This window comes from Suricata suricatta, chromosome 10 (assembly GCF_006229205.1).
Source record: "Suricata suricatta isolate VVHF042 chromosome 10, meerkat_22Aug2017_6uvM2_HiC, whole genome shotgun sequence".
In the NCBI taxonomy this organism is placed as follows: Eukaryota; Metazoa; Chordata; class Mammalia; order Carnivora; family Herpestidae; genus Suricata; species Suricata suricatta.
Window position 1 is genome coordinate 97,967,128 of NC_043709.1, and position 15,087 is coordinate 97,982,214.

The 15,087-nt window shown below is 49.3% G+C and overlaps 1 protein-coding gene across 5 annotated transcripts in view; it reads left to right on the forward strand.

The window, feature by feature from the left end:
• SCNN1A (sodium channel epithelial 1 alpha subunit) overlaps nucleotides 1-14,651 on the forward strand; it is a 28,660-nt gene extending 14,009 nt beyond the window's left edge. For 3 of the 5 annotated variants that reach the window (XM_029953758.1, XM_029953757.1, XM_029953759.1), the window contains 11 exons: nucleotides 3,078-3,345; nucleotides 4,174-4,364; nucleotides 7,842-7,945; nucleotides 8,335-8,498; nucleotides 8,950-9,048; nucleotides 9,251-9,368; nucleotides 12,199-12,277; nucleotides 12,374-12,431; nucleotides 12,620-12,675; nucleotides 12,825-12,900; nucleotides 13,268-14,651. In XM_029953758.1, coding sequence (XP_029809618.1) covers nucleotides 3,078-3,345; nucleotides 4,174-4,364; nucleotides 7,842-7,945; nucleotides 8,335-8,498; nucleotides 8,950-9,048; nucleotides 9,251-9,368; nucleotides 12,199-12,277; nucleotides 12,374-12,431; nucleotides 12,620-12,675; nucleotides 12,825-12,900; nucleotides 13,268-13,636 — 1,582 coding nt within the window. In that variant the 3' untranslated portion in view covers nucleotides 13,637-14,651. Of the gene's footprint in view, nucleotides 1-2,467; nucleotides 2,770-3,077; nucleotides 3,346-4,173; nucleotides 4,365-7,841; nucleotides 7,946-8,334; nucleotides 8,499-8,949; nucleotides 9,049-9,250; nucleotides 9,369-12,198; nucleotides 12,278-12,373; nucleotides 12,432-12,619; nucleotides 12,676-12,824; nucleotides 12,901-13,267 lie in introns of those variants that run through there. The other 2 variants (XM_029953760.1, XM_029953761.1) reach the window with 2 other exon arrangements.
• The last annotated feature ends 436 nt before the right edge of the window (nucleotides 14,652-15,087 follow it).

Consider the following 15,087-nt stretch of genomic DNA (forward strand, 5'->3'; position numbering starts at 1 on the left):
AGCTACCAAATGGCCCTCCAAATCTGCTGTGCCATTTAACTCTCCCACCAGCTGTAACCCCAGCTGTTCTCCATTCTCACCATTTGACACTGTCAAATGTCTTACTTATTTGGCCTTTTTTTCTAAAAATTGTTTTAAAATTAAAAAAAAAATATTTTATTGTCAAATTGATTTCCACACAACACCCAGTACTCTTCCCCACAAGTGCCCTCCTCCATCACCACCACCTCTTTTACTCCCTCCCCCTTTCCCTTCAACCCTCAGTTCATTTTCAGCATTCAGTAGTCTCTCAAGTTTTGCATCCCTCTCTCTCCCTGTTTCCCTCTTCTCCTCCCCCTGGTCCTCCATTAGGTTTCTCCTGTTTTCCTGTTAGACCTATGAGTGCAAACATACGGTTTCTGTCCTTCTCTGCCTGACTTATTTCGCTTAGCATGACACCCTCAAGGTCCATCCACTTTCCTACAAATGGCCATATGTCATTCTTTCTCATTGCCATATAGTACTCCATTGTATAGATATACCACTTCTTCTTGATCCACTCATCAGGTGATGGGCATTTAGGCTCTTTCCATGTTTTGGCTATTGTTGACATTGCTGCTATGAACATTCGGGTACATGTGCTCCTATACATCAGCATTTCTGTATCTCTTTTAATTTATTTTTGAGAGAGAGAGACAGCGTGAGCAGGGGAGGGGCAGAGAGAGAGGGAGACAAAGAATCTGAAGCAGGCTCCAGGCTCTGAGCTAGCTGTCAGCACAGAGCCTGATGCGGGGCTTGAACCCCTGAGTGGGATCATGACCTGAGCTGAAGCTGGACGCTTATCCAACTGAGCCACCTAGGCGCCCCTTATTTGGCCTTTCTAGTGGATGTTAAGTGGTAACCTCATTATCTTTTTTTAGAAGTTTGCCTTTTTTTAAACTGTATTTTTGTTGTTGTTGTTGAAGTAGAGTTGATGTATAATATTCTATTAGTTTCAGGTATATACCACAGTGAATTGATCATTATGGTTTTAATTTGCATTTCCCTGAAAACTAATTATGCTGAGCACCTTTTTCTTTGTTTAGTGTCTTTTGGTGCATTTTTTAAACTTTTGTTGTTTTTTGTTGTTTTGTTTCTGGTTCATTTAAAAACAAACTGTCTTGGGTTTTTTTAGTTTTGTTTGGTTTCATTTTACTTGAGAGAGAGAGCAGGAGGAGGGGAGAGGGCAGAGGGAGGGAGATAGAGAATCCTAACCAGGCTCTGAGCTCCACACGGAGGGGAGGGCTGGGAGAAGGCCGACATGGGGCTGACTCAGGGCTTGAGTTCATGACCCTGGGATCATGACCTGAGCCAAAACCAAGAAGCAGTCGCTTAACCCCAACTGAGCCACCCAGGCGCCCCTAAACAACCTGTCTTTTTATTGCCAATTTGTAAGAAGTCTTTATATTTCAGGATAAGTTCTTTTTTAGATAGTTTTTATTGCAAAAAATGTTTGCCTACCTCAAGGTCATGAAGATATCTTTGATGTTTTCCTCTAGAATCTTTCTGGTTCTGAATTTTATGTTTAGGTCTGTGATCCAAATTGACTTTTTGTGTAGAAACTGGGGTGGAGGTTGAGTTTCCTTTTTTTTTTTCTCCTTTCTCAATACAGCATACTCTGTTTAAAATTTATTTTCCCCATAGGTGTCTTGGTCAAAACTCAGTTGACTGTATACATGTAAGTTTATATCTGGACTTTATTCTGTTCCATCAATTTACTGTCTATCCTTACCTAAGCACTTCACTGTTTTGATAACTGTGGATTTATAGTGAATTTGAAAGCAGATAGAACTAAGTACTTCAAATTTTCTCTTTTCCATAATTATTTTGAGGGGCACCTGGTTGGCTCAGTCAGAAGAACATGTGACTCTTGATCTTAGGGTCATCAGTTCAAGCCCCATGTTGGGCATAGAGATTACTTAAAAATAAACAAAGGTAAAAACAAAATTGCTTTGACCACTCTACATTCTTTACATTTCCACATATATCTTATATCAGCCCATCAGTTTCTTCAAAATGTCTGCTGAAATGCTGATAGGGATTGTGTTGAATCCAAAGACCAACTTGGAATACATCTTAACTATACAGAGTTCCTGACCCAGGAACTCATGTAACTCTCTATTTTGGTCTTTGAGTTCTCTCAGCATGATTTTCAGTGTAAAGCTCCTGCCTCTTTTTCATTAAGTGTATTCCTGGTATTTGATGTTGTTTATGATGTTTAATATGGTGTTTTTTTTGCTATTTAATTTTCCATCCTTTTGTTGCTATTATGTAGAAATACAATTAATTTTTGTACATTGGTTTTGTATGCTACAACCTTGTATTTATTAGTTCTAGGTGTGTTTGTTTTGTTTCGGTAGATTCTATCCCTAAGGCGCTGCTACCATGGACTTTCATGACGGAGATGGTAACAGGCCCTGTGCTGAGATGGAATGTGATGACTTATACTGGCCAGCGTTTAACTTATGGTGTTTGGGCCCCACCCATCTCATTGAAGCTGAGTCTTTGATGGGGAGGAGCCATGTGCAGCATCTGTAAAGTTACTGGGGAAATTCTAGAAGTGCAGTTAAGCACCCCTAATTTAGAAGGTGCTAGGCAGCAGACAGAGCCAAAGGCCACCCTAGCCAGAGGAGGCCTGGGTGGGCTGACTTGCACGCCGGGTTGGAAGGAGATTGTGGGCGAAGGCCGCGGCCACACCCTCTCCCGTCTCGGAAAAGGGCAGACGAGTTCCGGGTTCCTTTCGCGGCCAGGGTGAGTGGGAGGAGAGCGCCTTACCGACGGGCGCCTCCGCCTCTCCCTTCTGATAAACCGGCCGTAATAAATGCCGTCACCGCCGGGACTCACAGTCGCCTCCACTACCCCCAAGGAACACCTGTCTACACTCTCACGTCCCCATCCCTCCGAGAGAGCCCTGGAGACGCCAGAGCTATTCCCTGCAGGCTTTTCAAGGATAAACCGACCTCCCCGGTTTCGGGCGAGGAAACTGAGGCCCCGAAAAGTCAGGGACTCGCGCGAGGCCGCCCCCACAAGTCCGACCCTCTTCCCATCGCCCTCTCCAGGTACACGCAAATTAAAGAGGAGCTGGAGGAGTTGGACCGCATCACAGAGCAGACGCTCTACGACCTGTACAAATACAACTCCTCTACCACCCTGGGGACCCACCCCCGCGGTCGTCGCGACCTACAGGAGACCTGGCCACACCCCCTGCAGCGCCTGTGGGCCCCGGCCCCGCCCTCCGGGGGCCGTGGAGTCCGCAGCGCCGCCTCCAGCATGCGGGACAACAACCCCCAAGTGAACAGGAAGGACTGGAAGATTGGCTTCCAGTTGGTAAGGCCCCGCCCCAGAGGCTCCGCCCCCTGCCCTCGTGTTCCGCCCACGCTCCGGACTGAACCCCCATTTCCGGACCCCGCCTCTGTTGCTTAGCGACGGGAGGCGGGACCTCATCGGCTTGCTGGCAAAATAAATAACTAAATAACATCTCTCTGAAACGCCAGCTTGTGGGGGTCTCCTCGCTGGGGCCTCTGTGGGAAATTTTAAGCGTCCGGAAGTCAAATCTGTTGTGGAAAAAGCACCTTAGTGAGTCCTCTGTCCCCAACTGGTGGGGACTCCGTTGGGACCCTCCTGTATGGTAGTGACTTGGGGCTCTGCCTGCCTGAGACAGAGAATAAAGAATCAGTAAAATGAGAGACTTAAAAAATTGCTTTAATAAAAAACAAAAGGGAGAGGAAGTGGAAGTGGGAGAGGAGCAGAGGAAAGAAGAAAGAGAGGCCTCCTTTGGTGAGAGCGGACGGCACAACCAGGAGACCTGGGTTCCAGTCCTAGCTCAGTCGCTAGGGCAAACCTCTGGATTCCGCCTTCTTCCCATCGGTAAAGTGGGGAGCCGAATCCTTGCTCCACCGTTTCGCAGAGGCTGTAGAAATGACTCTCAAGGTGTGTATAGCTCCTGATCTCCTTGGCCAACCACTGCCTTAAGCCTAGGCTCTCCTGATCCACTCTCCTCTGGGCTTCAACTTCTGCCTTCTGTTCTTCCCCACTCCTGGCTCCCCACCCCTCTCAGTCCTCAGGACCCCAGACCACTCATTCTTTGACCTTAACCTGTCCTGCAGCCTGTCCCCTGCTGCTGACCCTCTGACACTCTGTGGTCTCTGTGTTTAGTGCAACCAGAACAAATCGGACTGCTTTTACCAGACATACTCGTCAGGGGTGGATGCGGTGAGGGAGTGGTACCGTTTCCACTACATCAACATTCTTTCCCGGCTGCGGGACACTTCTCCAGCCTCGGAGGAGGACATGCTGGACAACTTCATCTTCGCCTGCCGCTTCAATCAGGCCTCCTGCAATCAGGCGTGAGTCCCTCCTGCCTGGCTCCTTGCTCTCCACAGGGTCGCCTTTCTGAAGCCAGCCTGAGGCTCGTAAGGGCAGCGCTGAGGAAATGCTTTTGGACACATATGTGCCTGCAGGGAGGAGGGGAAGCACTGACCTCAGGTCCCAACTTCTGCCCTGTGGATTAACCTGCAGGGCTGGGTCTGAGTGAGGCCACCTGGCACGATGCCTTGGGAACCAGGCTGGAGTTGAGGTCTGGCTTTGAGAATCCAATGGGTGGAAGCATGGTTCTCCATCTTTTGAAGGTCCCTTTGTCACTAGCACCAAACTCAAAAGTGCCTGGAAGGTCATCTTCTCAGATGAGGTGGACAGCAGTGGCTTGGAGGAAATAGCCTGGGTTGAATGAGGGGAGTGAATCTGACTGAGCCCCTGCTCTGACTCTGGAATATTCTAGCCAGGTGACTCTAGGCATTTCATATAACTCTTCAGAGCCTGTTGCTTTGTAAAATTGGGGAAAATGAGATTCATTCAATGTGCATTCAGACAAACACTTTTTAGTGTCTGGGCTGTGTGCCAGTCACTGTTCTAGGCACTTGGGACACATAAAACAGGGCAATATAGATAATCTGTGCCCTCCTGGCACTTATACTCAAGTGATGGAGATGTTGATAACACCTACCTTCAAGCTCATGGTATAAACGTGAGGGCATTGTGTAAACTGCAGTGAAAAATGGGTCTCCTTGCTCTTCCGAACGCAGACAGGCGAATGCGACTTGCTCTAGGCCACCAGGCCAGCCCTAGCTAAGGATCTTTCCCGCTCAGCTGCCCTGCCCCTTGCAAGGAGGTCTTGGCAGCTGGCAGTTCTCTGAGGCTGTAGCCTCTGACCCCTCCTACATTGTCCTTCCCCTCCTACTTATGCTCCTTGGTGTTCAGCTTTTTGGGCACCATCTCCCTGCCTCTGCTGAGGAAGGGTACTGAGGCAGCCTCCCCACTCTCTCGGGGCTCTTTCCTCCCATGTCGCTGCAGAACGGCAGCAGGGCCAGGTGTCACCTGCTTCTGCCCCGCCCTCACCTGGTGCACACACTTGGGTCAGCACAGGATTTTGTTCTTGTCTCCAGTCTTCTTGTTTGTTTGAAGACAGGAGCTACCAGCTGAGAAGTGAGCCAGTAGCAGTGCCCTTGAGCCCCAGTGACCTCACCCTGCCACTGAGTATCTCGAGTTGTCACCTTCCCACCAGTCCTCTTGCTCTGCCAGCCCCGTGCTCATACCTCCCCATCAACGGAAAGTCCACAAGTTCATCTCAGTCTTGACGATTAGGTCACTTCCTTAGCTCAGAGCCTCATCATTTCTCACCCGGGTAATTATAACCCCTTCACCTCCCATTTTCTTTCTGCTGCCAGAGCCTCTTGTTATTCTGCATCCCTTCTGGTTAGTCCTCCTTAAAATCCTCCACCATCTCCCGTGGCCTCCAGGACCAAGTTGAAGCTCCTTACCATGGCTCTCTCATCCCTCTCCTCTCCCATGTCACTCTTTCTCCTTCTTTTTGTGATCTTTTCTCCAATAACAGCTTGATTGAGATACAAGTCCCACACCACAAAAGTCACCCTTTACATGTATACCATTCAGTGATTTTTAGTATATTCACAGAATTATGCAATCCTTATCTCATTTTAGGACATTTTCCTGGAAACCAAGAGTCTATTTTCCATCTATATGGGTTGCCTGTTGCTGGCAATTCATGCAAATGGACTATGGCATTTGTTCCTGGCTTCTTTCACTTAGCATCATGTTTTCAAGGCTCATCCATGTTGCAGCATGTATCAGAACTGCATTCTTTTTATGGTGGGATGATATTCCATTATATGGATATCCCACATTTGATTTATCTGTTCCTCAGTTGATAGACATTTGGGTTGTTTCCACTTCTTGGCTATTACAAATAATGTTAAGAATATTCCCATACAAATTTTTGTAGGGATGTATGTTTTTATTATTCTTAGGTATATACCTGGGAGTGGAATTGCTGGGTCATGTGGTAATTCTATATTTTGAGCAACTGTCAGACGGTTTTCCAAGTAGCTGTGCCATTTTACATCCCCCGGCTGTGTATGAGGGTTCTAAATTCTCCCCACCCTCCACTGGTTACTGTCTTTTTCACTTTAGCCATCTTAACGGATGTCTGTAACCTTAATAGCAAATGTATACAGCTCTTACTAAATGCTAGGCACTGTTCCAAGTGTAATTTCATCCTCAAGAAACCCCTGTGAGGTAAGTCCTGTTCTTATCCCCATTTTACAGACGAGGAAACTACAGCAAGAAGAGATTAAGCAACAAGGTTGATCCCACAGCTAATACTTGTTAAAGCTAGGGCTCAAGTATGGGTAGTTTTGTTCTGGAGTCTGTGCTCTTAACCATCATGTTATATTCATTCTCATAGATTCTGCCATGGATACATAAGTGGTCGTGTCTCATTTTGCCTCTTTTTTCCCTAAGCTCTATTTTTAAGATCCATCCATGTTGTTGCATCTAATTGCTTGATTCTACCTGCTGCATTGCGTCTGTGGTATGCATCCATCACATTGTACCTGGCTGTCGCCTCCCCCTGAGCAGGGCTTACAGGCCCTTCAGGACTGGCCTCTGTTCACTTCTGTAGCCTCTTCTTCCAGCCTTCCCTGAATCCAGCCTTACCTCTGGAAATGCTGGCTTCCTAGCACTTCCCAGAATGTGCACCAATATTTCATATCTCTAGGCCTTTGTTCTTCAAGGCCAATAGAATATTCCAGATCATCTAGCCTCCTCATTTTACAGATGAGAATAAGCTTAGAAAAAATGACTTGCTCAAGGCCACCCCACCAGAACCCTGCTCCCACTCATACCTGTCCTGGGATCTGACCTCCCTCCAATCAGCTCTGGGCTCTCCACTGCTCTCACTGTCTCCTCTAACTCCGTTCCCTTCCATTTCTCCATCCAACCACTGTTTATTAACGATCTTCTGTAGGGCCTATATGTCAAGAACTGTGCAGTTAACCCAGAGATGGTACAGAGGTGAAGGCAATGTGACCCCTGTCCTCGAAGAGATCACAGTCCAAATGGGGAACTAAGATTTAGATACGTGAGAAGCTAGGACACTGCCAAAGTTTTCATAATGCAACACAGTGACACAAGAGAGTTCACAAGGCCAGTGAGGTCAGGTGGCCTGGTGGGGAGGAGACTGTACTAGAAGGTAAATGACCTGTGTTTGAGTCTCAAGTTTGTCATCACTGTTGGTGTGACCATGGGCAGCTACTTGACCTCTCTGAGCTCTAGCTTCCTCTTCTGTGACGTGGGGATGATGGCCTCATGGGCTGTTGGTTGGAGTGGCTGAGGGAACGTGGGGAAAGCTTCTAGCACATAGTAGATGATCAGGAAACAATGGTCACTGAAACAAAGTCCTGCCCTCTCTGACCCCCACCCCACCCCCACTTTCCTTTCTGACCCTACTTTTTCTCTCTCCTGGATAGGAATTACTCCCACTTTCACCACCCAATATATGGGAACTGCTACACTTTCAATGGCAAGAACAACTCTAACCTCTGGATGTCTTCCATGCCTGGGATCAAAAATGGTGAGCAAGTCCTCATTTCTGTAATCCCTGTGCATCAGTACTTCTCGCGGCCCTGCCCACCCACATTTACCCAGCCTGTGCTCGTGTCCTAGAGATGCTGTGTGCCTCTGGGCCATCCCACAACATGCCCATCTCCATCCTGAGAGGAGTCTTCTCTGTTCTTTGTCCCCCATGGGCACTACAAAGTCCTCTCCAGGTGTTATAGGAATCTTGTCCCAATTCTTCCTGTCTGTCCCTGAATCCAGCCCGGGGGCTACCAAATCCCTGTGTAGGTCTTCCTGGCTTTGCCTTCTGTGGAGCATTAGAAACTAGAAGGGTGGAAGCGGTGGGGTTCTATCCCTTAACATTTCTCCAAGACCTCCCCCACTCTGCTCCCTCTGCACCCCCAGGTCTGTCCCTGACTCTGCGCACGGAGCAGAATGACTTCATCCCGCTGCTGTCCACAGTGACTGGGGCCAGGGTAATGGTGCATGGGCAGGATGAGCCTGCCTTCATGGACGATGGCGGCTTTAACTTGAGGCCTGGTGTGGAGACCTCCATCAGCATGAGGAAGGCAAGGGAGCTGCCTGGGAGGCCTGGGAGGAGAGCCGCAGGTTGGAGAGGGCCTGGAAGACGGCAGGGGAGGTGACTCAGCAGCCAGAAGACTGTAGAGGGAGATCATGTGGGGTGGGTCTGAAGCAGGTGGCGGTCTTCAGGAGTGGAGTTAAGGGAAGGGCTGACAGAAGTAGGGACCTGAGGAGGGACTTTGTGTGAGCGTGTTAAGGAGGGTTCAGGATGTGCTTGGGGTTCTGGGGGTGCTCTGGAGCCAGCGTCCTTGAAAGTAGCACCCAGATTGGCATTGGGGGCTGCTGGGGGCATGTTTTGAAATGGTGAGGCAGAGAGGAGAGGCTGGCAGGGTGCAAAATAACAAACCACCTGGACGCGAGGATAGATAGAGAATTCAGGAAGAGGCCACTTGCTCTGACCTCTGACCTCTGACTTATTTGTGTGTGGGGGGCTTGCAGGAAGCCCTGGACAGACTTGGGGGCAACTATGGTGACTGTACCAAGAATGGCAGCGACGTCCCTGTGGAGAACCTTTATCTTACCAAGTATACACAGCAGGTGAGGCCAGCCTGTTTCTATAGCAACCATCTCCCATGGCTGTACTCTTGGTCAGTCCAAGTTGGAGGGATATGTGTGTAGGTGAGGGGACAGGTGGAAAGAGGGGTGCATGCATGGTGAAGAGCATTGTTTGTCCTCCCCATTCCTGCCTCTTCCTGGCTGTGTGAGGGCAGGCCTGAAGCCCCTTTCCCTTCTTCCCCAGGTGTGTATCCACTCCTGCTTCCAGGAGAGCATGATCAAAAAGTGTGGCTGTGCCTACATCTTCTACCCTTTGCCCAAGAACGCAGAGTTCTGTGACTACAGGAAGCATAATTCCTGGGGTGAGACCACAGGGAGCTCCTGGCTGGACTCTCCCGGAGCAGGAGCACTCCCCTCTCAGACCCTCTGTGACCCTCATTCTCCCTCTGTCCTGCGCTCCAGCCCTTAGACTCACCTCTCCATTTCCTCTCACCCTGTCTCTCCTCCCTTGCAGCTTCTCTCTCTGGGCTTTGGCTTCTGTGTGTTTATAGAGAATGGCCCCATTTAAAAATAACTTGCAGCAAAAGGAAGGAAGAGCACGTGAGGAATATCTCCCTTGCTCGCTCGCTCAGTTTGCTTGCTCGCTCCACGCTCTGCCTGCTGAGATGCCCTGTCCACCCTGCCTGTAGCTTCCCTGTCTCACACACAGCTCACCAGGTGCAGAAGGAAAATACTAGAAGGTATATATATCTATCTCTTTTCCTAACATTTTCCATTTTATATATGTTTTATAACATGCCTAATGGATCAGTTCTATAGTAGCAAGTATGGAATTTATAAGTCAAATACATATGTTGGAATTGCTTATTTAAGACCTTTTTACCTACAGGAGGGCACAATCAAAAAAGTTTGGAGAGCACAGAGATTTCCTTTTTAATCCTGGATTAGAAATAGACAAATCCCTGTTCCTTTCCACTATAACTGAGTTATGCCACCTGGAGGCTCTGTGCTAGGAGGCTGAGGGAGAAAGGAAATCCCAAATGAGAAACTAGAAAGTACAGGGTTGGCAATCCTGGTGCACAGGCTCTTAACTGGTGTGGGTGACTGGTCCTCCTGAGGGTCCTCCTATCCAGGCTCCCCTGGGCCCAGCTCTCCCCCTACTGGTGGCCATTGCTGGAGGAGATGAGCCTCTGCACCTCTGAAGGGAGGGGGCAGACCCCAGAGGTTAGTGTCTGCCACTCTGGGTTGTGTCCCAGTGGATCTTCTGCCTTCTCCCTTCCCTGGGTCGGCTCCACACAGCTCTCTCCCCTGCCCTGTGCTTGGTTCCTATCTCTCCCACCTTAGGTCAGAGTGCATCAGAGCTGGAGGGAAACTCAGGGGCCCAGGGGGAAGATGTGATGTCATGTCCAAGGACAAGGACTGGTGTGCAGAGCAGGGATTCCCTGCCCCCTGCTCCCTGCTGCCCCCAAACAATGTCTTCTAAGTGCTTGTGAGTTTGAGGATCCCTGAGAGAAAAATAACAGTGCTGATTGCTGAGAAGCCATGGGGATGGGGAGAGGAACAGTCTGCTCTTTCCCAAGGACTGCCTACTCTCAGAGGGAAGGGCCTGGCTGCCCCCCACAGTTCACTGTTCCAGACCCCCAGCCCTGATAGATGGAGGGATTTGGGTCAGAAATGGAGAAGGACTTCTGGACTGGACAACTAAAAGTAGCAAGAATGACGCAATAGAATTTACTTCCTTCGAACTTGGCAAATAGAGGAGAAGGGAGGTGTATAGACTCATTCCCCGCCCCACCCCCTCTTTTTAGGTAACAACTTTATTGAGATCTTTCTATCCTATTCAGTATAGTTTTAATTTTCAGTATAATCATGGAGCTGTGTAGCAATGGCCACAGTCAAGTTTAGAATGTTTCCACCACTCCAAAAAGAAACTTCTTACCCATTAGCACTGTCTGAGCTCCACATCCCCTGCGCCCGCAGCCCCCCACTTCACCCCCAGAAACTACTAATCTACTTTCTGACTCTACAGATTTGCCTATTCTGGGCATTTCATATAAATGGAATCATATCATATGTGGTCCTTTGTGACTGACTTCTTGTATTTAGCACAGCATTTTCAAAGCTGTGCTTTGAAATGTGTAGCGTTGATCAGTACTTCATTTTTATGGCTGAATAATATTCCATTGTACAGATATGTTACACATGTTTATCCATTCATCAGTTCATGGACACTTGGGTTGTTTCTATTTCCTGTTTCCATTTTGTGTCTTAATGTTTGTTTTCAGTTCTCTTGGGTATATACCTATGAGTGGAGTTTCTGCGTCATATTGTAACTCTGTTCTCAACATTTTGAGGAACTCCCAGACTCTTCTGAAGTGGCCACACCATTTTATGTTCCTAGCAGCAATACAAGAGCATCCTAGTTTCTTCACCTCCTCACCAATACTTATTTATTTATTTAATTTTTAATAGCCATCCTGGTGGGTGTGAAGTGCAATCTCCTTGTTCTTACATAACAGTTGTTCCCAGTTTTCTTTTTGACTTTTATTTTTCATTTGAGAGAGAAAGAGTATGAAAGAGAGTATGAGTGGGGGAGGGGGCAGAAGGAGAGAGGGAGAATCCTAGGAGGGGTTCAATCCTACGACCCTGGGATCATGGCCTGGGCCATCAATCAAGAACTGGATGTTCAACGGACTGGCCACTCAGGTACCTCTCTTTTTGAATTTTAGATTTTTGCCCATATCCTGCTCATTTTTACATAGATGAGTCCTGGGTCATTTTTGGGTTTTTTCCTTACCTACCTTAATTAAAATTTTTTTTTCAACGTTTTTATTTATTATTGAGAGACAGAGGAAGAAAGAGCATGAGCATAGGAGGGGCAGAGAGAGGGGGAGACACAGAATCTGAAGGAGGCTCCAGGCTCTGAGCTGTCAGCACAGAGCCCAATGCGGGGCTCGAACTCACAAACCACAAGGTTATAACCGAGCCAAAGTTGGATGTTTAACCAACTGAGCCACCCAGGCACGCCTGCTTAGCTTAAATTTTTAAACATTTTTTGGCGTTGCCACTCAGGAGACATCACTGTAATGCTACTTGTGATGTGGGAACTCACATATTTTGGGAGACCTCTTGGGTCTGGGGTGGAGAAGGTTGAAGTGCCCTAGAAAAATTGACATCTCTCTGCACCCACAGGTTACTGTTACTATAAGCTCCAGGATGCCTTTTCCTCAGACCGCCTAGGGTGTTTCACCAAGTGCCGGAAGCCCTGCAGGTGAGTGTCCCCTTCCCCTGGGACACTGTTTGGGCAGCCACTTGGCTGGGTAGAAAAGCCCCACTCCCATCACTGAGTTCCTTTCTCCATCCCCAGTGTGACCAGCTATCAGCTCTCTGCTGGTTACTCACGATGGCCCTCAGTGACATCCCAGGTAATGTGGAAGGGGAGGGATAGGAGGGAGAGGGGGTAGGTGCATGTGCATATGTGTGTGTGGGGGTGTGTGTGTAACACTGTGGTCTTTTCTGGGTATATGTGTATGCATGTGTTCGATCCCACCCCCAAAACTATAAGTTTGAAGAGTATAAGGTGATCCCATTGACACCCCCCATTCTTTTCCAGGACTGGATCTTCCAGATGCTATCCCAACAGAACAATTATACTATCAACAACAAAAGGTCAGTCCCACCCTGATCCAGCTGGGGAGAGGAATCCTTGGGAGGGAAAACCTGATCTGGTAAGAGGATGTGATCAGAGGAGGATGTTTGTAAGGGTCTGAGAAGTGAACCCATTGCCATTTCTTTCTCCTTTCTCCCCATCTCCAAAGAAATGGGGTTGCCAAACTCAACATCTTCTTCAAGGAGCTGAAGTACAAAACCAATTCTGAGTCTCCCTCTGTGACGGTAAGTCCTTTCTGAGCCTGCAATTCTCTTGGAGATCTTAGCGGGTGTCTGTCAGCGAAAACAAGGCGGTGCCTCTGTGGGGCCAGAGGGTCCGGGCCTTGAAGTCAGGGGACCAAGGAAAGTGGGGGGCAAAGGTAAGGTTGCAAAAGTTGGAAGAAGGGTAACTTGGCTGATGGATGAAGTCTCTGGGTGTGGGGGGAGGGAAGGGTGCGTCAGATGGGTAGGACTAGGACAGAAGGGGTCCAGGGGGCCACCAGGAGGCTGAAAGGGGTGGGTGAACACCTCGGGGGTGGAGGGACAGGGCTCTTCTTCTGGAGCCCACTAGGGCCCTCTGCCCCAGGGGTCAGTGTGCCTTTCTCCCTCACAGATGGTCACCCTCCTGTCCAACCTGGGCAGCCAGTGGAGCCTGTGGTTCGGCTCCTCGGTGCTGTCTGTGGTGGAGATGGCTGAGCTCATCTTTGACCTCCTGGTCATCACATTCCTCATGCTGCTCCGGAGGTTCCGAAGCCGATACTGGTCTCCAGGCCGAGGGGGCAGGGGTGCCCAGGAGGTGGCTTCCACTCCAGCTTCCTCTCTCCCCTCCCATTTTTGCCCCCACTCAGCATCCCCACCAGTCCCTGCTACCTCCCCAGCCTTGATGGCCCCTCCGCCTGCCTATGCCACTCTAAGTCCCTGCCCATCTCCATCCAACTTGGTGGGGGCCAGCCCCTCTGCCTATACTCTGGGGGAGCCCTGAGGAAAGTGCCCTCCCCTCCCAAGGCAGGCGCTTCCCCTTGTGGGAGGAGACCAGGCTTGGCAGGATTGAAGAAAGTCTTGGGACTTCCTCTCAGAGCTGCCTAACTGCCTTTGGTGTGGGGGAGGGAAGCAGGATGGAGAAGGGGCTATAGAAATTGCCTAGGAAACAGGCACCAGGGAACCTGCCCAGCATTGCCCTGGCTTCTGTCCTGTACCTTCTGGTCCTGCCTCTAGAAGACTCAGATTTCCTTACCCAAGTGCCAACAAGTCTCCTTTTCCCTGGGATAAGCCAAGCCAAACTTGGAGCTCAGACAAGGAATCTTCCTAGGAAACCACTGGCGACCGGAAACAAAACACAAGCAAGGGCACACAAAGGCATGCACAGGTTTCCTACCCAAAGATGACTGAAGCCAACCCTAAGCTTGGCCACACTGCTTTCCAGTGACACAGGCATTTGCTCCTCTTCTTGAACTTGAGTGGGGAACCCCACCCAAAAGCCCCCTTTGTTAGTTCTTGGGCAATTCCCCTTCCCAGGGCAAGAGCTGGAGCAGACCAATGTAGTAAAGGCGTAGCCATTCCTAGATGGCTCCAGGCCTCTTCCAACTTCATCTAGCTTGTGCCCTCCATGGAGTCATATCCCAATGCCTCCCATGCATATTTGCTCAAGCTATTTCCTTGGCCTGGAAGCTTTCCACACCATCTGGAGAACTCCTGTGTAACACTTAGGACCCTACTCAGACACCACTACTTCTGGGAAGCCTTCTGACCCTTCTTGTCTGCCCCAGATTTGATCACTTCCCTCTCCCCTGGGCTCCCATAGCACAACACAATGTTTCTTGGGGTGCCAATGTTGCATTATACCTTCTTGTTCATTTGTGTCTGCCTCCCCAGCTAGACTGTGAGCTCCTTGTGGTCAGGAACTGAGTCTTGTTCATTTATGTATCCTCAGGGTCTAGCCCAGTGTCCCGCTTGGAGCAAGTAGGCAGGTGCTCAATAAATGTTTGTTGCATAAAGAATGTCTGGAGGGCTGTGTGGGGGTAGGGAGTGGATGCAAGACCCTGGGTCACTGCCCAGGCCCCAGAATTCCAGACCCCTTGGCTTCACTATAGAAGGGTCCATTCTTCAGGGGCACTGGTAGAGACAAACCTTGCTGCCAACTCCTCCATGGGCATTGCGGAGCATGTGCTAGGTGCCCATCACCATGTTAGGGCAAAGTAATGGTGCTACTCTCCTTGGGAGACCTACTGGGCAGTGCTTGTGATGACTCACCCTCATCCACTGTCTGGACTTCCTTTTCTCCCCAACTTTACTTACCATCATCAGTAATCCTCCTCTGTGATCGCTGAGTGCCACCTTCCACTCAGCTGTAAGCTAACACCTTCACCTGCCCACCTTCTCATCAACTGCCTGGTAGTGGAGGTGGCATGGGAGGATGAGCCTCAGGTCAGTTTC